This window comes from Bufo bufo, chromosome 4 (genome assembly GCF_905171765.1).
Source record: "Bufo bufo chromosome 4, aBufBuf1.1, whole genome shotgun sequence".
NCBI classification, from domain to species: Eukaryota; Metazoa; Chordata; class Amphibia; order Anura; family Bufonidae; genus Bufo; species Bufo bufo.
In genome coordinates, this window is record NC_053392.1 from 592,541,307 (window position 1) to 592,566,132 (window position 24,826).

The 24,826-nt window shown below is 48.0% G+C and overlaps 1 protein-coding gene across 1 annotated transcript in view; it reads left to right on the top strand.

The window, feature by feature from the left end:
• Positions 1-477: 477 nt before the first annotated feature.
• Positions 478-24,826, top strand: part of LOC120999524 (mitochondrial amidoxime-reducing component 1-like) — a 29,840-nt gene continuing 5,491 nt past the window's right edge. Inside the window, exons 1-3 of the mRNA XM_040430462.1 lie at positions 478-483; positions 7,917-8,155; positions 19,416-19,589. Of these exons, the coding sequence (XP_040286396.1) occupies positions 7,926-8,155; positions 19,416-19,589 (404 nt within the window). The 5' untranslated portion in view covers positions 478-483; positions 7,917-7,925. The remainder of the gene's footprint in view (positions 484-7,916; positions 8,156-19,415; positions 19,590-24,826) is intronic.

Genomic DNA, 24,826 nt, shown 5'->3' on the forward strand with positions numbered 1-24,826 from the left:
GGTGGAGCGCTATGAGGCTACCCGGAACTTACAGGGGGGTTCGGTTGGGAGGGGGGCAGACAGATCCCGTAACTCTCCACCCTGGACCCAACAACCGGTGCCCATCAAACCTGCCCGGGATATAACCCCTGTGGACCCCGCTCCAATAATCTGCTGGCGGTGTCGAGAGCCAGGCCATGTTCGAGCGGACTGTCCACGTCAGGGGGAACCCATGGACACAAACTGTGGCTTCCGTCAGTCATTATATGCCAGTAAACTGTGTGCAGTGGGTGCTCCGGAGTCTCTGAACCACCTGTGCCAGGTTGAGGTGGGAGACACTCCAGCGGAGGCTCTGTTGGACTCAGGAAGTCTGGTGACTCTGGTAAGGGCTTCCCTAGTACGCTCCACTGAGTACACCGGCCGTAAGGTTGGAGTCATGTGTATCCACGGGGACTTGAAAGACTATCCTACTGCTATAGTGTCTCTGTCTACGGTTTCCGGCAGGTGGATCCACGAGGTGGCTGTTGCAACCCACCTCCACTATGAACTTATAGTAGGGAGAGACTTCCCGGGTTTCACGGCACTGTGGCCGGTTCCGAGAGTGACTAATACGCATGATACAGGTGTAACCCTAGCAGAATGGCCCGGCTCAGGGGGGAGACCAGAACCCTGGGAACCTGAGTCCGAAGGTCCCGCGGTAGGGGTGACCGCCACTTCGGTGGAAGAGGGGGAAACAACCCCGCTAAGTGTAATGGTGGGAGACATGGAAGACTCGCCACCGGGGCCTGAGCTGGCAGACCTCAATGTCTCAGGGGATAATTTTGGTACCGCACAACACCGGGATCCAACCTTATCCCGAGCCTGGGAAAATGTACTAATAATAGATGGTGAACCACAACAACCAGGGGCAGAATCAGTGTTTCCCCGTTTTGTGGTTCATCAGGATATGTTGTATCGGGTAAATCAGCTGCGAGGTGAATCCGTTGAACAGTTGGTGGTGCCCCAGGCTTATCGCAAACTCGTGTTAGAGTTAGCCCACCAGCATGTTCTTGGGGGTCATCTGGGAATGCAGAAAACACAGGACCGCATACTACAACGGTTTTACTGGCCCAGTGTGTTTAAAAAGGTGGACGAGTTCTGTAAGTCTTGCCCGACCTGCCAGGCAACTAGCCCCCAGCACCTTTTCCGCAGTCCCTTGGTACCCCTCCCGATCATTGAGGTACCGTTTGAGCGAATCGCTATGGACCTAGTAGGTCCTGTACCAAAGTCCGCTAGGGGACACCAACACATCTTGGTTGTCCTTGATTACGCTACTCGGTACCCGGAGGCAGTGCCACTGCGACATACTTCAGCAAAACTTATAGCTAAAGAGCTAATGGAGATGTTCTCCCGAGTGGGGCTACCTAAAGAGGTCCTGACTGATCAGGGGACCCCTTTTATGTCCAAGGTCATGAGGGAACTCTGCAAGTTGCTGTGTATAAAACAGTTACGGACGTCCGTGTATCATCCTCAAACGGACGGACTGGTGGAAAGGTTTAATAAAACTCTAAAAACCATGTTAAAAAGGGTGGTGACCAAAGATGGGAAGGATTGGGACCTTCTTCTGCCCTATCTCATGTTCGCAGTGCGAGAGGTGCCCCAGGCCTCTACTGTGTTCTCGCCCTTCGAATTGCTATATGGCAGACATCCTCGTGGCTTGTTGGATGTAGCCAAAGAGGCGTGGGAACAACAACCCACTCCGCATAAAAGCGTCCTGGAATATGTTACTAAGATGCAACAGCGGATAGAGACCGTTTTGCCTCTTGTCAAGGAACATATGGAGGCCGCTCACCGAGCCCAGAGTCGGATCTATAATCGGCAGGCTCGGGTCCGGAACTTTAACCCGGGTGATCGGGTTTTGGTTCTGGTGCCGACAGTGGACAGTAAGTTCCTAGCCAGGTGGCAGGGGCCCTACGAGGTACGTGAAAAAATAGGAGAAGTAAATTACAAAGTACACCAGCCGGGGAGGCGAAAACCGGAGCAGGTTTACCATGTTAATTTGCTAAAACCTTGGAAGGATAGGGAAACCTGTACGGAAGACAGTCCGCGGCCGGGCTTTCTTGGACAAGAGATTCCGGCTCCTAGGTCTGATGCGAGGGAAGCGGTTGCCAACATAAAAATTGCTGACAGCCTCTCCTCTAAACAGGCTCAGGAAACCAGGGAGTTCGTTAGTCGGAACACGGATGTGTTCTCAGACCTCCCTGGACGCACTTCCGTAATCCAACATGACATTGTCACTGAGCCTCAGGCAAAAATCCGGTTAAAGCCATACAGAGTACCCGAGGCTCGGCGAAAAGCCATCTCGGAGGAAGTGCAACTCATGTTGCGGCTGGATGTCATTGAGGAGTCTAAAAGTCAGTGGGCTAGTCCTATAGTCTTAATTCCCAAGCCAGATGGGTCGTTACGATTTTGTAACGATTTTCGGAAATTAAACGAGATATCAAAGTTCGATGCATATCCAATGCCTCGGGTGGATGAACTAATTGAGAAATTAGGTCAAGCCAGGTATTTTTCGGTTCTGGACCTCACCAAAGGGTACTGGCAGGTACCCTTGACGGAGGCTGCCAAAGAGAAAACTGCCTTCATTACACCAGAGGGGCTGTACCAGTATAAAGTGTTACCCTTTGGCCTGCATGGCACCCCCGCCACTTTCCAACGTCTAATGGACATTGTACTTCGTCCACATCGGCGGTACGCCTCGGCTTACCTGGACGATATTATCATCCACAGTACAGACTGGGAAAGTCACCTGCCCAAAGTACAGGCCGTAGTGGACTCCCTTCGAAAGGCGGGGCTAACGGCTAACCCAAAGAAATGTGCGATAGGGTTAGAGGAGACTAAATACCTTGGGTATGTCATTGGGCGCGGAGTCATCAAACCCCAAGTGAGCAAGATAGAGGCGATACGGAATTGGCCCCGACCTGCCACCTCTAGACAAATAAAGTCGTTCCTGGGAATGGTGGGCTATTACATGAGGTTTGTCCCCCATTTTGCCACTTTAGCGGCTCCGTTGACAGGGCTCTTAAAGGGACGTAAGTCCGTGATAGTCCGCTGGAATGACCAGGTGGAAGAGGCTTTCTCCGCTTTGAAGTCGGCACTGTGTGGGTCCCCGGTTTTGGTGACGCCCGACTTCAAGAGAAAAATTGTGGTACAGACTGATGCCTCCGAAGTGGGCCTCGGTGCGGTACTGTCTCAGGAAGTCAACGGGGAGGAGCATCCCGTTGTCTTCCTCAGCCGTAAGCTCACTCCAGCGGAGACCCGGTACAGTATAGTGGAGAGAGAGTGCCTGGCCATCAAGTGGGCACTCGAGTCTCTCCGCTATTATCTGTTGGGGAGGAAATTCCGTCTGGTGACCGATCACTCCCCTCTCAAGTGGATGAGCCAGGCCAAAGAGAGGAATGCTCGGGTCACCAGGTGGTTCTTATCGCTGCAAAACTTTAAGTTCACAGTAGAACACAGGGCAGGCCGGTTACAGGGAAACGCGGATGCCCTGTCCCGAGTACACTGTCTGGCGTGTGTTCACCCCCTCAGGGTTGAACAAAGGGGGGAGGTATGTAGGAAGGCGCAAGGGTCCGTCATTGACGGAAGGTACGTGTCACCGAGGTTCCTGGCCTCGGTGAGATAAGAACCGGTTATTTAATGTGTCAGCCGCAGCTAGTGCTTGCTGACACTGTTTATTCTTAGTGTGGCTGAAAAGCCGATCCGGGCCGGTTCTTATTGGGAGCAGCCAAAGAGCAGGGTGGGTGGCTGTTCCCCACGTCCAGGCCAGGTTTTGGGCTGGGGTTTAAAAACCCAGCCAGCAGCTCAGCTGGGTGTGGATTATCCTCCATGGCAGAGGAGCTGAGGAGTCTGTGGTTTGAGACACTGAGACATTTATTTGTGAGAGCCATAGGCTGGGGAAACAGGCCTCTAAAGCCTGCTGCGGACTGTGGGTGAAAATCATCTGCTGACCAGGTGAAGTCTTTTTGCACTGTGAACTTTGTGTGGTGTGAACAGGCACCAAAAAAAATGAACACTTACTTTTGGCTTGTTTTCTTTCTGTGTGAGAATAAACACTGAACTTTGGTTTACAACCTTGTTTTTGCCTCTGTACTGCGTCCGCTTACCCTGCCTACCAGAGCGAATCCCCACAATATATATATATATATATATATATATATATACACTCACCTAAAGAATTATTAGGAACACCATACTAATACGGTGTTGGACCCCCTTTTGCCTTCAGAACTGCCTTAATTCTACGTGGCATTGATTCAACAAGGTGCTGATAGCATTCTTTAGAAATGTTGGCCCATATTGATAGGATAGCATCTTGCAGTTGATGAAGATTTGAGGGATGCACATCCAGGGCACGAAGCTCCCGTTCCACCACATCCCAAAAATGCTCTATTGGGTTGAGATCTGGTGACTGTGGGGGCCATTTTAGTACAGTGAACTCATGGTCATGTTCAAGAAACCAATTTGAAATGATTCGAGCTTTGTGACATGGTGCATTATCCTGCTGGAAGTAGCCATCAGAGGATGGATACATGTTCTCATTCTGTTTACGCCAAATTCGGACTCTACTATTTGAATGTCTCAACAGAAATCGAGACTCATCAGACCAGGCAACATTTTTCCAGTCTTCAACAGTCTAATTTTGGTGAGCTCGTGCAAATTGTAGCCTCTTTTTCCTATTTGTAGTGGAGATGAGTGGTACCCGGTGGGGTCTTCTGCTGTTGTATCCCATCCGCCTCAAGGTTGTGCGTGTTGTGGCTTCACAAATGCCTTGCTGCAGACCTCGGTTGTAACGAGTGGTTATTTCAGTCAACGTTGCTCTTCTATCAGCTTGAATCAGTCGGCCCATTCTCCTCTGACCTCTAGCATCCACAAGGCATCTTTACCCACAGGACTGCCGCATACTGGATGTTTTTCCCTTTTCACACCATTCTTTGTAAACCCTAGAAATGGTTGTGCGTGAAAATCCCAGTAACTGAGCAGATTGTGAAATACTCAGACCGGCCCATCTGGCACCAACAACCATGCCACGCTCAAAATTGCTTAAATCACCTTTCTTTCCCATTCTGACATTCAGTTTGGAGTTCAGGAGATTGTCTTGACCAGGAGCACCCCCCTAAATGCATTGAAGCAACTGCCATGTGATTGGTTGACTAGATAATTGCATTAATGAGAAATAGAACAGGTGTTCCTAATAATTCTTTAGGTGAGTGTATATATCTGCTATGCAGTATTGTGCAGCCTTCTCTTGCTGGCTGCTATGATGTGTTTCACCAGCACCTCACCTGCTGGCTGCACATTATTTCTATCTCTCCACTCCACTTTTATTTTATTTTCACTTAATATTTCTCTCATTTATGTATGTCCAAGCAGCCCATCATTACCCCCAAAACTTACTGGCACTACTGACTGCATGTGGCTTGCTCAGAAGATCCTATGTCTGCTCCAAGTCTCCCTAATGGTGGCACTGGCGGTGCGCGGGTCACTTGTTTGTCATGTGACCCGCCACTGATGTCACTAGGGGGCAGAGACTAGCCGGCCATCAGCGCCCAGCAGATGCAGTTCTGAGTACTGATGCTGTTCCCGCGAGACCCGTGCGTGATTTCCCCCCCCACCCCCTGGGCACACCACTGATTGCAAGTCCCTTTGTAAATGGGGTTCACAAAAACAGCACCTCCTCTTCCCCTGTACGAGGTACCAGAACTACTACCCCCAAACCAGACTGCATCCTGGACTACAATAGGCACATGGGAGTTGTTAATCTTCTAGATCCAGTTCTAAAGCCGGACCAGCGCTGCACAGAAAACAAAGGTGTGGCACAAAAAGCTGGCGGTGCCCATTGAACACTGTATGTACACTGCGTACTTGTTATTTACATCTACACCTGGAAACATTCCTGCAGTTTCAAGTGATCAAGGCCCTAATTTTCCAAAACCAGGAAGGGAAGGGGCCCATTCCTTTGGGAAGTTATGGTGCCCTTGTTGTACCAGGTCAACATTTCCCTGGTGAAGTCCCCGAAACAGCAAGGAAGGGAAGGACCCAAAAAAAGATGCGCGTCTGTTCCAAAAGGGGGATACGAAAGGACACAATTTATCACTGTGAAACCTGCCCCAAAAAACCTGGGATCTCCGTGAAGCGTATCACTCATCACCATCACACATTCATTTCTGGAAAACACCCGTGGAGTCAGAATGCTCACTGCACCCCTAGAAAAATTCCATGGGGATGGGGGTTAGTTTCCAAAATTGTGTCACTTCTTGGGGGTTTCCTCAGGGTCTCTTCAAATGCAACATGGCACATGAAAACCATTTTAGCAAAAATCCATATGGCGCTCTTCACCCACTTTACGAGCACATATGGGGTGTTGTATTCAGGAGAAAATGGGAAACAAATGGGGGGGGGGGATTTTCTCCTCTTACCCCTTGTGAAAATGATAAATTTGGGCCTAAAGCAATATTTCATTGGATAAAATTTAACATTTTCATTTTCACAACCAAGTGTTTCTAAAATTTGTGAAACGCCTGTTTGGTCAGAATGCTGACTACACTCCTTCAAAAATTTCTTGAGGGGTGTATTCCAAAATGGGGTCACTTCTTGGGGGCCTCTTTTTTTATTTCTTATCAGCACTTCTGCAATTGTCAGCCAAAACTGTGTAAGCCACCAGATTAGGCCTCCAATGTGCATGGTGCTTTTTTTACTCCTGAGCAGGGGCGTAGCTATAGGGGGTGCAGTTGCTACCGGGCCAGGAGCCTGAATGGGCCCAAAAAGACTTGTGCCACATAAGAAGACACCAGTATTATAGAAAGTGCATGCTGGTCAAGTTACACCTCTGGCTGGAGGGAAGGGGTTAGGTCAAGAATTTGGCATTAGGGGGCATTTAAATTTTTGCGTCAGTCACCACGAAGCCTATGTGCTTCCCTGCCCCTTGCCACAAAGCACTGAGGGAAGGGGGGCCCAAGCTGAACTCTTGCACCAGGGCCCATGAACCTTTATCTATGCCCCTGCTCCTGAGCCCTGTCATAAATCCAGGCAACCATTTAGGGCCACATCTGGGGTGTTTCTACAATCAGGAAGCACAGTATAATAATTTGAGGGCTGACATTTCACAGTGGCATAAATTGGGCACAGGAATGGCATATCTGTGGAAAACTTGCACCATCCGCTGCCCATTTATTTCTGGAAAACACCTGTGGAGTCAGAATGCTCATTACACCCCTTGATAAATTGTTTGGGGGGGGGGGGGGGGATTTATTTACCAGAATGGGATCACTTTTTGTGGGTTTCCACTGTAGGGATACCTCAAGTTCTAAAACTATTCCAGCAAAATCTGTTCTCCAAAAACCATCTGGCGCTCCTTTCTTTCTGAGCCCCACTGTGTGCCCATACAGCACTTTATGACCACATATGGGGTGTTTTATTCAGGAATTAAATGGGTAACAAATTGTCAGGAAGGTGAAAAATGACTGTGTCAGGAAGGGGTTAATGTGTACAGAGCCTTTGTGACCATCTACCAACTGCTGCAGTAAAGAACAGTGCACTTGTTGCACTAAAACCTGGCCTCGTCATTGCACCACGGTACTGCATTGCCTCTCACTTCAGGGAACCCTGTCTTGCACTTTAAAACTCATCTCCACCAAGGGTAGCCCACTTATCACCAGACAAGAACCCCCCAAAAACCAGGGTTAGAGGTGTGGGCTGTCCCTTATTTCAATTCATTTTACGGGACTAAATGGTCATAAGGAAATAGTTAAATAGTTGAGGACGGGAAGGCAATCCTCCTCCTGGGACAGAAGCCAAATTCTTGTTATGCAGCGCTCATAGCTCAATGTGCTATCACTCGATCTTTTAAGGGAGGGTTCAGACGCCCTCTTTATATTTGGCTTTCATCGGAGTTCCAGCACTCAGTTATGGAGGCCATCACCAAGCACCGCACTCTCCTGCTCTGGGCAGCGGGCCTGGGGGCATCCATGGCCGTCACCTGGCTCTTGCTATCTAGAAGGAAAAAGAAGAGGCAGCTGAGGAGGGTGGGTGAAGTGTCCCAGCTCTTCCTGTATCCTGTGAAGTCCTTTAGAGGAATCCCCCTTCAAGAAGCCGAGTGCAGAGAGTATGGACTGAAAAATGGCCAGCTCAGAGACAGGTACAACACCCTGAAATAACATGTCCTGGGGTGCTGAACTCCAACCTGTGCTTCCTGCAAAACTACTACTCCTAGCATGCCCTGACAGCTGCAGGTTGGAGATCACTCCCCCGGAGACTACTGTAACCACTGACTTATATTGGACTTAAAGGGGAACTCTGACCATTGACATCTATTACATATCTGTAGGATTCAATATTTTGTATTAAAGGGGTATCCCGACCAATAACATCAATGTCTGATGGGTGACCCCTGTCTAGGCTATCACAGAGGGGCTTCACAGTTGCTTGTCTCACTCTTTCCTTGGCGGTTGGACATTTTACTTGACACAACGCGGGTGATAACAATGGGGGTGTCCGGACCCCCATTCTCCAATCAGAGAGCCACTTCTCAGACATTTATGGCATTTTCTATGTGAATAGCTGGGATACCCCTTAACAGTGGCGTACCAAGGGGGGGGGGGGCGGGGGGGCGGCCCGCCCCGGGTGCCACTCACAAGGGGGGTGCCATGACGGAGTCACCCCTCCATCCACTGCTGCACCGCGACGTGACTCCGCCAGGCGCCGGCTTCTGTGGAAGGATTATTGCGGCGGCGCGCAACATGACGTCACGACACTGACGGAAGCGGAAGGATCCATTACCAGCGGTCGGACGGAGCCTGAGGCATCATCAAAATGTGAGTAAATAATTTTGTAATTAAGGGGTGTGTGTGTGTGTAATTAAGTGGGGGTTTGTAATTAAGGGGGGGGGGGTGTAATTAAGGGGGGGTGTAATTAAGGGAGGGGGTGTAATTAAGGTGGGGAGGGAGGGGGTGTAATTAAGGTGGGGAGGGAGGGGGTGTAATTAAGGGAGGAGGTGTAATTAAGGGGAGAAGAGAGGGGGTGTTATTAAGGGGGGGGGGTGTAATTAAGGTGGGGAGGGAGGGGGTGTAATTAAGGGGGGGTGTAATTAAGGGAGGAGGTGTAAATAAGGGGAGAAGAGAGGGGGTGTAATTAGGGGGTGTGTGTGTAATTAAGGGGGGGTGTAATTAAGGTGGGGAGGGAGGGGGTGTAATTAAGGGGAGAAGAGAGGGTGTAATTAAGGGGGGGTGCAGGATTTGTTCATTTTATTGATGGGGATTTGGATTTTTTTTCTTTTTGGTGCAGATGGAAAGTGATTTTTTTTTAAGGGGGTGCAGGTTTTTATTTTATTAAGGAAGGGTTAAGGGGTCTATTAAGGGGTGGTTAATGGGTTTTATTAAGGGGGGTTAATGGGTTTATTTCGTTAAGGGGGTGTGCAGAGGTTTATTTTATTAAGGGGTTTTATTTTTATTTATAAATATTATTGAAAACATTGAAAAAAGTCAAACAGGGGGGTGCCAAACAAAGGGTTCGCCCCGGGTGCCAAATGCTCTAGGTACGCCCCTGCCCCTTAATATCTAATTTTGAGACTTATGTTTTTTTCCCCCATGCAGGATGGATTGCGGGGTGTTCAAGAGATGGCTGTTAAGGGCTCATGCACACGACCGTATGTATTTTGCAGTCCGCAAAAAAAACGGATCCGCAAAAAATACGGATGACATTCGTATGCATTCCGTATTTTGCTGCACGGAACAGCTGGCCCCTAATAGAGCTGCACTATCCTTGTCTGTAATGCGGACAATAATAGGACATGTCTATTTTTTTGCGGAATGGAAATACGGACATACGGAAAGGAAATGCACACAGAGTAACTTCCGTTTTTTTTTTAAATGAATGGTTCTGCAAAAAAAAAAAAAAAAAAACGGACACGGAAAGAAAATACGGTACGTTAGTGTGCATGAGCTCTAACACAGAGGAGGGGATGACTCCTCCAGCCAAAAGTGGTTGTTGTTATGGGTGGCTCTGGGTAGCAGAAAAAGAGATGTCAGTCCGAGCCACAGGTCCTCAGAGAGGTGTGTCGGAAGTGTCACGTCTGAGCTTCAGTTGGTTGGCGGCACATACCTCCTTACTTTTGAAATGCCCAATCTGGGACAGTATCAGTGGCTCGTATAGCACCCCCCCTATGTGTTACTATACAAGACTAATCCCGCACAGTCCCCTTAGTGACCCCACACAGTAGAATACCTCACAAAAGTGTCGCCCCTTTAGTGCCCCTTACAATAGTGCTCTCCCTTAGTGCCCCTTCAGAATAGTGCTGCCCCTTTAGTGCCCCTTACAATAGTGCTCTCCCTTAGTGCCCCTTCAGAATAGTGCTGCCCCTTTAGTGCCCCTTACAATAGTGCTCTCCCTTAGTGCCCCTTCAGAATAGTGCTGCCCCTTTATTGTCCCCTTACAATAGTGCTGCCACCTTAAAGTAGGCCTGCCCCTGGTGTCCCTTCACAGTAGTGCTGCCCCTTTAGTGCCTCCCTACAATAGTGCGGCCACCTAATACCCTCTCACAGTAGTGCTGCCCCTTTGGTGCCTCCCTACAATAGTGCGGCCACCTAATGCCCTCTCACAGTAGTGCTGCCCCTTTGGTGCCTTTATAATAGTGCTGGCTCCTTAGTGCCCCCTTACAATAGTGTTGCCCCTTTAGTGTGCTCTCACAGTACTGCTGCCCTTTAGTGTCCTCTTAAATAGTGCTGCCCCCTTACAGTAGTGCTGCCCCCTAGTGCATCCTTTACAGTAGTGCTGCCCCTTAGAGCTCCATCGCACCACCCGTACCCTCCAACCACCCCCTATACGCTTGCTCCCCTTAGGGTATCACTGAAGTTAGAATAATCGCGACCTGTTCTGTGGAGTCCGAGCTCTTGACTCCAGCATTTGATAATCCTGATAAATCTGATAATCCGGCACAAACTGGACAGAGTGAGGGGATTAGGAAATTACGAGGGGGCGGCGGCAGATTTACGTGTCAACATTTTATGACGGCCTGACTTCATGAGGTTCTTACAAGCAACATTTATCACCTATCCTCAGGATGTATGGTAACCGGGGGTCCTACTGCTGGGACTCTCACAGATCCGGGGTCCCCGAGTCCCTGAACAGAGCGGTAGTGCTCATCCATGACCACTTCTGTGAGACTGATGGAGGTGGCGAGCGCTGCTCTTGCACACCCCATAGAAGTGAATGGAGTGTACCCTATTGGTAGAATAACCCATTGATATCTGATATCTGTCGGTGAGGGTCTGACTCCCGGCTGTGCTCCCCTCACTGTTCACTACAGACAGCGCCATACATTTGGTTGTGGTTTTGCCAGGTACTGCAGCTTAGTCCCATTCCACTACCAAATGTACAGCACAGTGTCTGTACACCACAAAGGGCGTGCCATGCCCCGACTCCTTCATTCGGCTGATTTATATTAAGATATAGGTTCGAAAAACCCTTTTAAGGGCTGGGATATTCTCCACTTTAAAGTGGACCCTTTCACCTCTCCTGAAATGTCTGATTAATAAAAAATGCATTCCCCATGTAATAAGAATAGCTGCTCCAGAACTGTTATGTTGTGCTATTCCTTTATTATTCCTCCTAGCAATTATGAATGATATTCCAGCAGTCTACAGTAAGGGTACAGATGGGTGTTACCAGTTGGGGATATGTCCCCACATAGCCAGACTCTATCCAATCAGTGCTGCCAGTGTCAGACTGTTCAGGGACACTAGCTAGTAACACCCATCTGTACCCTTACTGCAGACTGCTGGAAATTCATTCATCATTTCTAGGAGGAATATTAAAGGGATGGCACAACATGGAGACATAAGAATAGATGCTCCAGAATTGTTATTACATGGGGAGTGCAAGTAGTTACTACAACAGACATGTCAGGAGAGGAGACAGGTCCTCTTTAAATGAATATCATTTCTCCGTAGGATTAAAATGCATGGAATTGTCACATATACTTTTGGATCAATTCCTCATATTAAAAGTTTATGCAGAATCTGGATTACCCCTTTAATGACCTTTGATCATGTGATCAGCCCCATGATTACCTACCCCAATACAGGCATTGTGCCAACAGGGCCGCTGTGGCAGCCAGGAACCCGACCTTCAACTGCACATCAACTTCAAGAGGACCCGTCCCCTCTCCTGACACGCCTGTTGTAGTAACTACTCTTCTTATTACTCTGTGTTCTGCCATTACTCTGTTATTCATGCTAGAAGTTATGAATGAATTACTAGCAATTTGCAGTGAAGGTCCAGATGGGTGTTACCAGTTGGGGGTTGTGTCCCTGCACAGCCTGACATTGGCAGCTAGACCTTTACTGCAAACTGTTAGTAATTCATCCATAACTTCTAGCAGGAATAATAGAGGAATGGCACAACATATATTTATGAGAATAGATGCTCCAGAATTGTTATTACATGGGGAATGTAAGTAGTTACCACAACAGACATGTCAGGAGAGGAGACAGGTCCTCTTTAAATTTACTGTTGTGCAAAGTCAGAACACGTAAAGTACACATATGCTTTGCCTGGCCCGTTTTCAATAGAGTTTATAGGGGGTCAGGACACCCATTTATTAGCTGGACTGAAATGAGCCCCTCACTCTGAAGGGTCAGGCACATCCGTGCATTACACAGACAGCAGACTGGTTTTTATGGGTCCGGTGTAATGCTTCATTTCCCCTGCGGAGGCGCTGTAGAGGAATTGATCACTTGCTGCTAAGTTCCTCCACATCTTAAAAGTTTGGACGACCCCTTTTTGTTAGACAGGGGCTCCTCCAGATTGAACCACATGAATACCCAATGGGCAGAGCTTATTACACATATGTGGACCCATAGAGTGAGGGCCACTCAAGAATAATGATCGGGGGGCCAAATAGAGGACCCCCCATAATAACTCAACAGGCCATTTAAATAGGGCTGTTTAAACCAGACAACAGACAGAGAGATGAATGCACAGTGCAAGCAGGACCGTCACCCAGGAACACAGAGACCCCCATTGTCATCACAGCCCACCACCACCCAGCACCTACACATCCTGTCCTGGAGAGCTGTGATGAGTTGTTAGGGCGGGAAAGACTTTTAATAACCAGCTAAATTTTGGGGCCATAAAGGGTCAGAATTATGAAAAAAAGGTCCCACTCCCCTCACCGACTCCCTTCCCCCAATCTAACCCTTCCTGGCTCATATCATCTACTGAATGTCCACTGCAAGCATCTCTCAATTCTTCATCCACGCTGTGCACCATGATTTTCATGGAAGCGTCACACTTTTTTATGTGTGTAAGGCCTCTTGCCCCCAACCTTTTTTTTTTCCGTTTACATTCCGTTTTTTGCGTATACGGAACCATTCATTTCAATGGATCCGCAAAAACAACGGAAGGTACTCCGCATGCATTCCGTTTCTGTATTTCCGTTCCGTTCAAAGATAGAACATGTCCTATTATTGCCCGCAAATCACGTTCCGTGGCTCCATTCAAGTCAATAGTTCCGCTAAAAAAACTGAATGTATCCGTATGTCTTCCGTATCCGTTCAGTTTTTGCGGAACCATCTATTGAAAATTTTATGCCCAGGCCAGTTTTTTTATGTACTTACTGTTTCAACATTATTGTATGCTTCCGTTTCCGTTTGCGATCCGCAAAAAACAGATCACAAACGGAAACCAAACGGAAACGGAAACACTACTGAAACAAAAAAAACTGAAAAACGGATCAATTTAAAATGGACCGCAAAACCATACGGTCATGTGCAGGAGACCTAATGGTGATGATGTGCTGAGTGAGGGTAGTAGTACTCACAGTTCAGTTGTCCCCTGGGCCGGCCTGTAGTGGAGGGGAAGACAGCAATAAATCCTGCAGGGCACTCACTATTGCAGGGAACACCAGCCAGATGGAAGTTGAGGTGCCCTTGATGGTATAGGTGTTTAAAGAGGACCTTTCACTAGAATAAAAAAAATCTAAACTAAGCATACAGACATGTAGAGCGGCGCCGAGGGATCTCCCTGCACTTACTATTATCCCTGGGCGCCGCTCCGTTCTCCCGGTATAGGCTCCGGTATCTTCATATGTTCGGCTCAACTGGGCGTCTCCTTCTCCCAGGCTGTAGCAGGAATTTATGAATAACCAGGACTCTTCTCAGGTGGCCGTGACTCTTTTCCAGGCCCAGTCTGCAATGATTGTGATGTTGGTTCTCTGCAACCACTTACTTTTAAATGACAGACCACTGAAATCAACTCACTTGTCTCTACTTTATTCTGCCTTTAATATGGGCAGCATAAAGTTGATGACAGATTCCCTTTAAGGGGACCACTTATACACACATAAGTGGGACACTGCATTCCCCACTGCTTAAAGATACGTCGTCTTGGATGTTTGCCTTGATAGATGCTGTGGATCTCGACGCTGTCACCTTGAAGATATAAAACATACACCGCAACCACAAATATGCACACAATCATTGTAAAGTACTATTATGTCACTTCGATAACCTATAAGAAAAGGGTTAAGCATAACAATACATCTTAGGCATCATCACATATACATTTGTCTTGGTTTCTGCTCTCATGGCGAAAAAAGGGTAATTGGGCGTTGTAATCTTCAGTGCTTGACAGGGACAAAAAGGGCGGTGATCTCACATAGGTGCAATACAGTCCATGGCATAGTCATGAGACAAAGTCCATCCCTGATTTGGGGTATAAATATTTTGCAATCCAATAGTGCAGAAGTTGTTGGGTACATTTCTTGAACGTTGCATAAAACTTTTTAGTTTAGAGTCCCAGACAACCTGAGAAGGGGGGAAAAGGGGAATAAAAGTCACAAAAACAAGGTGCAACTGGGATATTGAAGAAATAGCGGAGTCCTTGGTAGAGGCCTCTCAAGCGGTTTGGGGAACCACCACTTAGCAACAGCAAACATTAGAGTCCCCCTAGCAACAATGTCTCTTGCTCCATGTTTAGCATTGGCCAACCGGCCTACTTAAAGGGTTTCTGTCACCCCGCAAAACTCATTTTTTTTTTTTTGGATAGTTAGATTCCTCATAGTGCGATATAGGAGAATATAATGCTCTTACTTACTTTCATGCGGCCGATTCTTTATAAAACGAACTTTTATAATATGTTAATGAGGGCTCTACCAGCAAGTAGGGCGTCTACTTGCTGGTAGCTGCTGCAGAAATCCGCCCCCTCGCCGTGTTGATTGACAGGGCCAGCCGTGATCTCCACCTCCGGCCGGCCCTGTCAGTAATTAAAAAATCGCGCGCCTCGCGTCATTCGGCGCAGGCGCTCTGAGATGAGGAGGCTCGTATCCTCAGCACTCCCTCAGTGCGCCTGCGCCGATGACATCACCGAAAGAGAAGACGTTATCGGCGCAGGCGCACTGAGGTAGTGCTGAGGAGACGAGCCTCCTCATCTCTTAGCGCCTGCGCCGAATGACGCGAGGCGCGCGATTTTTTAATTACTGACAGGGCTGGCCGGAGGAGGAGATCACGGCTGGCCCTGTCAATCAACACGGCGAGGGGGCGGATTTCTGCAGCAGCTACCAGCAAGTAGACGCCCTACTTGCTGGTAGAGCCCTCATTTACATATTATAAAAGTTCGTTTTATAAAGAATCGGCCGCATGAAAGTAAGTAAGAGCATTATATTCTCCTATATCGCACTATGAGGAATCTAACTATCCAAAAAAAAAAAAAAGAGTTTTGCGGGGTGACAGAAACCCTTTAAGGGTAAGGATCTGGTGATCAAGGGACATCAGTATCCAGGGGGCTGCCAGAATCATACTCATCCGGAGACCATTCAGGAAGGACCTCCAGGGCGAATTTCTTTGCAGAAGCTGGAGGCTCCAGCCCAAAAATAGGTATGTGAAAGCTTGAGGATTTTTTTTTTGTAATGGGCTCCGACCCACCAGCGGGTTCCTCAAATATTGCTGGCATGACCAAGGCCGTTTGTTTCTGTCTACTGCTGGAGTTTTCTGTAGGCCATATCTCTCTTGGTACTGCTACAGATATAGCAGAGTTCCTAGGAGTTTCCTCACCGGATTATACAGTCAACTGTAGCAGGCGTCGCACACATTCATGACCTGCAGTCTGAACATGCGTCGGCTCAGATTATGCCGTTTTTGTATAAGCTTGGGTCTGGGGTGGTCCTCAGGATCCCTGGTAGCTATGGCTGGTTGCCACAGAATATTGGTGCCAGCAAACCCAGTGGCTAGTTGACACTGATTAGGCGCAGGGGGTACATATTTTTCGGTCGGCTGCATGGGGGTACATGATCTCTCTGGTTCCTCCTCACTTCCGGGGTCAGGGTCTTTAGTAACTTCCCAGGACTGAAATGGCTGCCCGGGTCGTATCACTGCAGTGGCATATGGCCCACGGGTGCCCTCTGCTGGGGTAAACTCCACCACCTCATTGACATAGAGGCTATGGAGCCCACTGGGGAGCTCTTTCCTTTTTACAGACCTGCGATTTACATAATAATCTCTGTTTGTTTCCAGGTCTCTGATAAAGCCGAACCCCCTTCGCTTGTAAAAAGAGAGGACCCGGCCTAGTCTCCTTACTGGGACATGCTCTAAGGGTTCATCCATTAATTTGTGTGTCAGACCCTCGTTGTATTTTTTACACGCATGGGTCCGCGTGAGTCGGGCTGTTTTAATTTTGGACGATAGTTTAGCCCAAAGTTTGGCGTGAGAAGCCGCTGGCCATAACTCTCCCCTTGGTACCGCAATCGGGGTTAGTGTGGGTACGACCTGGTCCTGACCGGACCTTTCGGCAAAAGAGGGGGCAGAATAAGCTGGTTTAACGGCGGGTGGCTGACCTGTGGTGTAAGCAGGTGGCCTAGGTGGAGGATCCACTCCTCGCTCCCTCCAGTGGCGATCCAACAACGCACGGACACCGGCCTGGAGCTCTGCTTTGTCCTCGGTCACTACGGTAGCGGGCGTGGTCACAACGCGGGGGAAGGGGGGGTAAGGGACATCTCCTCCACGTGGTCCAGCATGATCTCCGGTGACCGTTCAGCATCTCTCTCCGCCATGGTCGCTCGTGTTCCTGCTCTCACCATGTCTTAAGCGTGCGCACGTCAAGCTCTTTTTCGCGTTGGCCCGCCTCCTAGGTTCATCTGTATACAGGAGGGGCCGCGCCGGCTTTTTAACAGCGGCAACAACTTCAGTATTGGCACAACGGTAATAAATTATTTTGCATAAGAAGGATGGCCTTAACTTTTTCCACTCTACAAGGGGGCGTAGCACTGTGTTCCCGCTGGTAGCCAGGCGTTTCCTTCTAGGGATGGCGCAGAATAAATACATTGAAAGTTTCAGACGGCCATTTTGAATATAATGCAAAAGTCCATTTACTGGCAGCAAGCATTTCTAGTTGCTTGAACAGTTTTTACAACCATAAAGACGTTTGAAATCTCCACTTTGAAGAACATACAAGGTCTCTCAATTAAGCAAGTAGGGCTTATTCTCTTATCCTTAGCACATCGCTAATGTCCGCTAGCTTAATAGGGTTAAATCTGGTGACAGAATCCCTTTAAGTGTTCGGCATTGACTGATTGTCATTTGCCCTCTTTAGAGCCTCGTGTCTGCAGCAAACAAAATCCACAGGATAAATACTGGAGGCAAACCGGGAGCCTGAGGAAGGATTAGGCAATCACATGATTATCTTACTGCGATCACGTATAGTCAGCATAACATGCACCCAATTGTGGGCAGCTATAAATAAAGGGAGTTTTTTTTAAGGGTTAATCTCTGCGCCTTCGGGGTCACGCGGCAGGCAGGAGTCTATACGCCAAGCAGGCTCGGGTAACCTGTAGGATAATTTACACCTTTCAGCCAATTATAAGGCCTTGTGTTTTACACGTGATGAACTCGAATAATCAGCTGCTGCAGAACCTCTTCAAAAGTCCTCATGGGTTGAATGAAATAAGCCCACCAGTTGTCAATTGTCATTCAGGAGAATGGGGGCTGTAGTGCGAGCAGCGCACCCCTGGAATTTATTTATTTATTTTTTTGCATCGCCATGCCCCCTTTTTAAAGGCCCGCCCCTTTTGTGTGGCACTGCGCCTATTTTTTTTTGTTCTTTGCCCCACCCCCTGACTGCATGGTACAGTTAAATGCTGCTCTCTGGAGGTCTCCCCTTTTTTCCGTAGCCTACCAGGCGCCCGGCGTATTTCTAATGTCTATGGAGGCCTCCCGACTCTTCCCTGACAGATGATGTAGGAGGAGATAAGGATAGGGCATGTTGGATTTCAACTGCCCCATCCTTATGTTTTCAGGAGATAAACCTCTGTTGGAGGTGTCTGGCAGCAGCTTTCTCACCTCTGCACATGCATGCTCGGCTCGGCACAGGTATGGGAGGATCGGTAGAGATAGCTGTCGGCCAAATAAGCGTTCGGCCGGCAACTACCTCGTATATGGTCGACTCTACAGATTACTGATTACCAGGCAGGGCTCTCACACGAGCATGTACAGTGCGGGAATCACACTCCGTGTGTGAGCGTGATGCTCCGTTCTGGACACTGCTCGTCCTGCACGGCATTGTACTGATTTATAATGCTGCGTGCCTCTGCATGATCTTATTAAAAAATAATTATGGAAAACCGCAGCACTCCCAGTCTTGAATCCAATTTTGTGTTTATTAACACCGAAACAAATAGCAATGTTTCGACAGCAAAGTCTTTTTCGAGATCTGCAGGATCTTATTGATACAGAATCATAGTGACATACAGCTGTCACTATAATTCTGTAGAAGAAAGGTCATGCAGAGGCACACAGCGTTATAAATCAGTATAATGCTGTGCGCTCCTGTAAGAGACAAGCAGTGTCCAGAACGGAGGATCGCGTGTGAAACAGCCCTAAGGGAGGGAGGGGGAGGAGCCTGTCGGTGACTGAGTGACAGAGGAAGTAGCCCTGTGAACTAATATGGCTGACAGGAAGTAGCTGTCACACAGTTCGGTTCAACTGAAGAGAAAAGTCAAAGCTTTCACCGTGTTCCTACCTCTTCCCCAAAATGGGGGAAAAAAGTAAATTTTTAATTTTTTTTTATGAGTGCGGATGAGCTGCAATACCAGAAACAGCCATGGACAAGGGTGGCGCTATTCCAGGGAAAAAAAAATATTTTTATTTTTTAAGATCCCTTGATCTCCTTCCTGAATATGTACATAGAGAAAAGCAGTATATTACAGCACCCCCCATGTGATAGTGAGCTCTTGGGCACATGAGCTGTGCCCACGGCACGGGTCCAGCCGCAGTGATTGAGAGGAACTTTTCTGTGGCCATGGCCGGGCAGGTCCTTCTTCTTCTCAGAATAGAAGCACACTGGCGTGACTGACAGGTATGTAATGGACGTGTATGAGACCTAATACCTGATTAAAACTCTTTTCATTCCAGGCATTGGCTTGTTGTAAAGGAGGACAAAGTCCATGTTACAGCACGGCAGGAGCCACGAATGGTGCTGATAACGGCGACCTACGGCAAAGGCCACTTAACCCTTAGCGCCCCAGAAGCGGATGATCTCCAAATCCCACTGAAGCTCCCTACAAGGAATGCAATTTTTACATGCAAGTAGGTGAAAGAAACCATGAGGCCATACAGTACCAGACCTCGGGCTCCCCTGTCCTCTTCTTGTCTGAGACTAAGGGGCTAGGGGAAATATTAAATGGGATGTCCAAAATTAGACTTTTTTTTTCTAGAAGTATGGGATGTATATATATGTATATAAAGGCTGCATACCAGACACGGGGCACTGACACGTTTTCCAGAAACAGAGCTCCAAATCCCCTGTCGTTAAAGAGCACCTATCTGCTGAATCAACACTAATAAACCAGCTAGTCCGCCTAGTAGGCTTGATCCTGCTGATTACAATGATACCTGTCTTGTGAATATGAGTTGCAGCGTTCCCGAGAAATAAGACTTTTGGGGTTCTCCAGGAATTATTTCAAATGGCCGCCAGCAGCCTGTCCTAGAATGTGAGGAGGACTGGTTTCCTCCACTTGTAGAGCTGCCTAAGGAGGTGAGGGGCTGGGGCCTCACTACATATATTGGTGAGTGTTCCTGTCAGGCTGCTCAGCCATTATGACATATCATAGGCAGGATCGTACCATTACCATCTATCCTAGAGCAGTGTATAATGAGGCCTCGCCCCCTCACCCCCTAGGCAGCTTTGGAGTCAACTAGTCCTCCTCACATTCTAGAATAGGCTGCTGGCGGCCATTTTAAATAATTCCCGGAGAACCCACTTTGAGCAAATTAGGGCTTCCGTCCACCGAGAGGAATGGCCAGCGCTGGGAAGCTAAGCCCTGCCTATATGTACACTGAAGCCCTCACTCTCATCAAGAATAAAAGTCTCTTTTATTCGTTTCACACAGATATGGCATTAGACCAAATCCGACTCCTCCATGTTTCTCGTCTTAATTTTCAACAAACTGCTTATAAGGATGTTTTAATATATGCAAATGAGCCTCTAGGAGCAACGGGGTCGTTGGCATTACTCTCTCTGCAACAGCCGCACCATCTGCACTTTGACTGACTGGGCCAAGTAGGCATGGTCACGTTTACACTGCCTGATCCTGTCAAAGTGCAGAGGGCGCGGCAGTTGCAGAGAGAGCAGAGCCTCTAGGTGTAACGGCAACGCCCCCGTTGCTCCTAGAGGATCATTTGCATATATTACAACATCGTTTTTTCTCTGCAATGCGGGCACATATGAACATGGGACCAACATAGATGCTTTCATCTTCCGAGCACACATGTAACAGGTCAGCCAGTGTCATAGGAACAAAACTGCTGACAGATGCTCTCACTCAGCTTTCCATGATGGCCGCCCCACCCCCATCTTTTATCCCTAGTTCAGACGTGGCCTTCACTCAGTTGTACATTTCGTAGTTCTAAATAAGAAATCGTTACTCCCTGTCCAGACATTACAGTAGAAATACCCCCCACTACCACTTTTCCCTTATTCTCATCCCTCCAAGCCAAGAGCTTCATTACCAAGTTCATGTGCTCCCTCCCTGATGATGGGTTGGACTCGAAATTTCACTGGGTCCTTAGTCGTCCTACAAGCTGTAACGGGCTAATTGCTTCCTCTTACAGATACTTACACCCCACCATAGATCAGGGGCTTTGATAGGTTAAAACATTCGGGGCCTTGCACCCTGATATTTTGTCCCAGACCCTGAATGTCCTGCCTGCTAGATACAACCGTATTGCAGTCCTCAGGAGGGCAATACAATTAAATCTAATGCACTGGAAGAGCTGAAGGACCTGTGGTGACATCACAGGTCATGTGACCAGTAAAACAGGCAGTGGTTGAGAAGGACCTGCTATGATGTCACCATCATGTGACCAGTGCAGGAGAGGACTGTGGTGAAGAGGAGAAGTCCTGGGGGAAGAAGCTGTGGTAATGTCTGCTACATGAGGAGAGGTAAGTAAAGGGAGAGGCAGAGCAATACTCTGTGTTATTTAACTGGGACTGTATGTTAGGGCTGAAGTGAGGGAAGTTGTTTACATGGGACTGTATGTTGGAGGGGGCTGGGGCAGGGTGATGTTATTTACACAGGACTGTATATTGGAGGCAGCTGTGGGAGGGAGTGATATTATATACATGGGACTGTATGTCGGAGGGGACGGGGGAGGCAGTGATGTTATTTAGGCTACTTTCACACTAGCGTTCGGGTGTCCGCTCGTGCGCACCGTTTGAAGGGGCTCACGAGCGGCCCCGAACGCATCCGTCTGGCCCCAATGCATTCTCAGTGGAGGCGGATCCGCTGAGAATGCATCCGCCTGCCAGCGTTCAGCCTCCGCTCCGCTCAGTGAGCGGACACCTGAACGCTGCTTGCAGCGTTCGGGTGTCCGCCTGGCCGTGCGGAGGCGAGCGGATCCGTCCACACTTACAATGTAAGTCAATGGGGGCGGATCCGCTTGAAGATGACACTATATGGCTCAATCTTCAAGCGGATCCGTTCCCCATTGACTTTCAATGTAAAGTCTGAACGGATCCGCTCAGGCTACTTTCACACTTAGAAAATTTTCTAAGTTTTAATGCAGACGCATCCGTTCTGAACGGATGCGAACGCCTGCATTATCGGAGCGGATCCGTCTGATGAAACATCAGACGGATCCGCTCCGAACGCTAGTGTGAAAGTAGCCTTACATGGTACAGTATGTTGATGGTGGCTGTGGGACGGAGTGATGTTATTTACACAGGACTGTATGTTGAAGGCAGCTGGGGGAGGGAGTGATGTTATTTACATGGGACTAAGGGTCAGAGGGGACGGGGGAGGCAGTGAAGTTATTTACATGGGACTGTATGTTGGTGGCTGTGTGAGGGAGTGATGTTATTTACATGGGACTGTATATTGAAGGTGGATGGTGGGAGGAAAATGATGTTATTTACATGGCAATGAATGTTGAGGGGGTGATGTTTACATGAGATTGCATGTTGGAGGCTGCTGGGGAGGGGGTGATATTATTTACAAGGGATTATATGTTGAAGGCGGCTGGGGAGGGGGTGATGTTATTTACATGGGACTGTATATTGGAGGGGGCTGGAGAGATGGTGTGATGTTATTTACATGGGACTGTATGGTGGAGGGAGGAATATAACTTCAGGGGGCACTGGAGGGGGCATTATAAATACTGGGGGCACTGTAGGGGTATTATAAATCCAGGGGACATTAGGCGTTCTTATTACTACTGGGGGCTCTATAGGAGGGGCTTATTTCTACTAAGAGCACTATGGGGGCCTTATTACTACTGAGGGGTCTGTAGAGAGCTTTATTACGACTGGGGGAACAATAGGGGGCCTTATTTCTACTGGGGGCTCTGTGAGGGTATTATTAATACTGGAGGGCTCTTCTACTAATGAGGGCATTCTTGGGGAGCATTACTACTGTTGGAGGCACTGTAGGGGCCAGTATTACTAAGGAGGGCATTTTAGAAGGTAATTACTATTGGTAGGACTATGAGGAGCACTATTACTATGGGGGCACTCCTTTTTCTTCAGGATAGTTTTTGGCGGTATTGGGGAGCACAGCGAGCAGCAGGATAACACTGTGGGGGACTCCAGGTTGGGGGATGATGATAGAAATGTGGGGAAGCTAAGATGTCTGTGTGTCACACTCTGCAGAGACGAGGCGGCTGAGAGAAGATGTCCGGACCGAATGGAGAAGATGATGAGAGAGAAGATCTACATCGTAGGAGACATCACCTGGGAGGCGATTTAGAGAACTGGGCCATATTCATTGGGGCTTGGGCCCCAGAACTGTTGAGACGCTAGCATCATACCTGCTACACTGGACTGGTGGCATGTCTCCCAGTCTTTCCTGGGCTGGACAAGATTTCTTTAACATAATGAATTCCTCCCTCAGAACACTCTCATCAGCCAGAGATATGGAGATGCTTCTACAGACTTTCCACAGATCATATATTTCACCCCTCAGAGGTTTTAAGATGAGCATTGTCTCCACAAACAGATATCACTCACTGTCTGTAGTCTTGTGATGCCCTTCAGCTTTTCTGGTCAAGGGACCATGCCTTTACCCGAACTCCAAACACACTTAACCAACTTTTCACCCCCTTGAATCCTTTTTAATTATCTTTTTTCATTTTTGGGTTTTCGTTTTTCACTCCCTGCCTTCCCAGAACCATAACAATTTTATTTTTACATTCAGATAGCCGCCTGTCTTTTTGTAAAACAAGTTGTGCTTTCTAATGGTACAATTTACTGTTGCATACAATTTCTTGGGACGCTGAAAAAAAATTCCAAATGCGGTGGAATTGGAAAAAAAAAATGCAACTCTGCCAGTTTTACGGGTTTTGTTTTTACGGCATTTGCAGTGTGGTAAAACTGACCAGTTCCTATTATTCTCCATATCAGTTCGATTACGACGATAACCTATTTGTATCATTTTTCCGTTCCGCATCTCCGGATTTGCGGACCCATTGAAATGAATGGGTCCGCATCCGTGATGCGGAATGACAATGGAACGGTGCCCGTGTATACAGGTACGAGACACCAACGATCGTGTGAACGAGCCCTTAAGCATGGGACAAAAACGTGATGTGAACCTAGCCTTAGGGCTCGTTCACACGACCGTATGGCTTTTTTAGTGTTTTGCGGGCCATTTTTCCCTGATCAGTTTTTCCATTTTTCTTTCAGTAGTGTTTCCGGTTCGGTTCCGTTTTTCCGCATGGAATATACAGTATACAGTAATTACATAGAAAAAATTGGGCTGGACATAAAATTTTCAATAGATGGTTCCGCAAAACCAGAACGGATACGGAAGACATACGAAGTACATCCAGTATGTGGTCCGTTTTTTTGCAGACCGATTGACTTGAATGGTTTTGCGGGCAATAATAGGACATGTTCTATCTTTGAACGGAACGGAAAAACGGAAATACGGAATGCATAGTACATTCCGTTTTTTTGCAGAACCATTGAAATGGATGGTTCTGTATATGGACCGTATACGGAACGCAAAAAACGTACGTGTGAACGAGCCCTTAAAGTCTTTTTTCACAGGAACACAACAACCAATTTTCACAAGAAAGATATAGTTTTAATGAACAGTATCAACCCTACAAGGCAGTACAGTTGGCTCAATGGGGTTGATCCTGCCAACAGGAGCTCTTTAAATGATAAAAGTTCCACTAGGTGGAGCTAACTGTTTTATTATAGAGCTATATGATGGAAAATGTGTGACAGTGCCCACAAGAGCCAGTCAGATATTGATTTTCATCTTCAGATCCGACCTTCCATTACGGCCCCGAGAATGCAGCTGGCATATAACGGCGCCTCCATT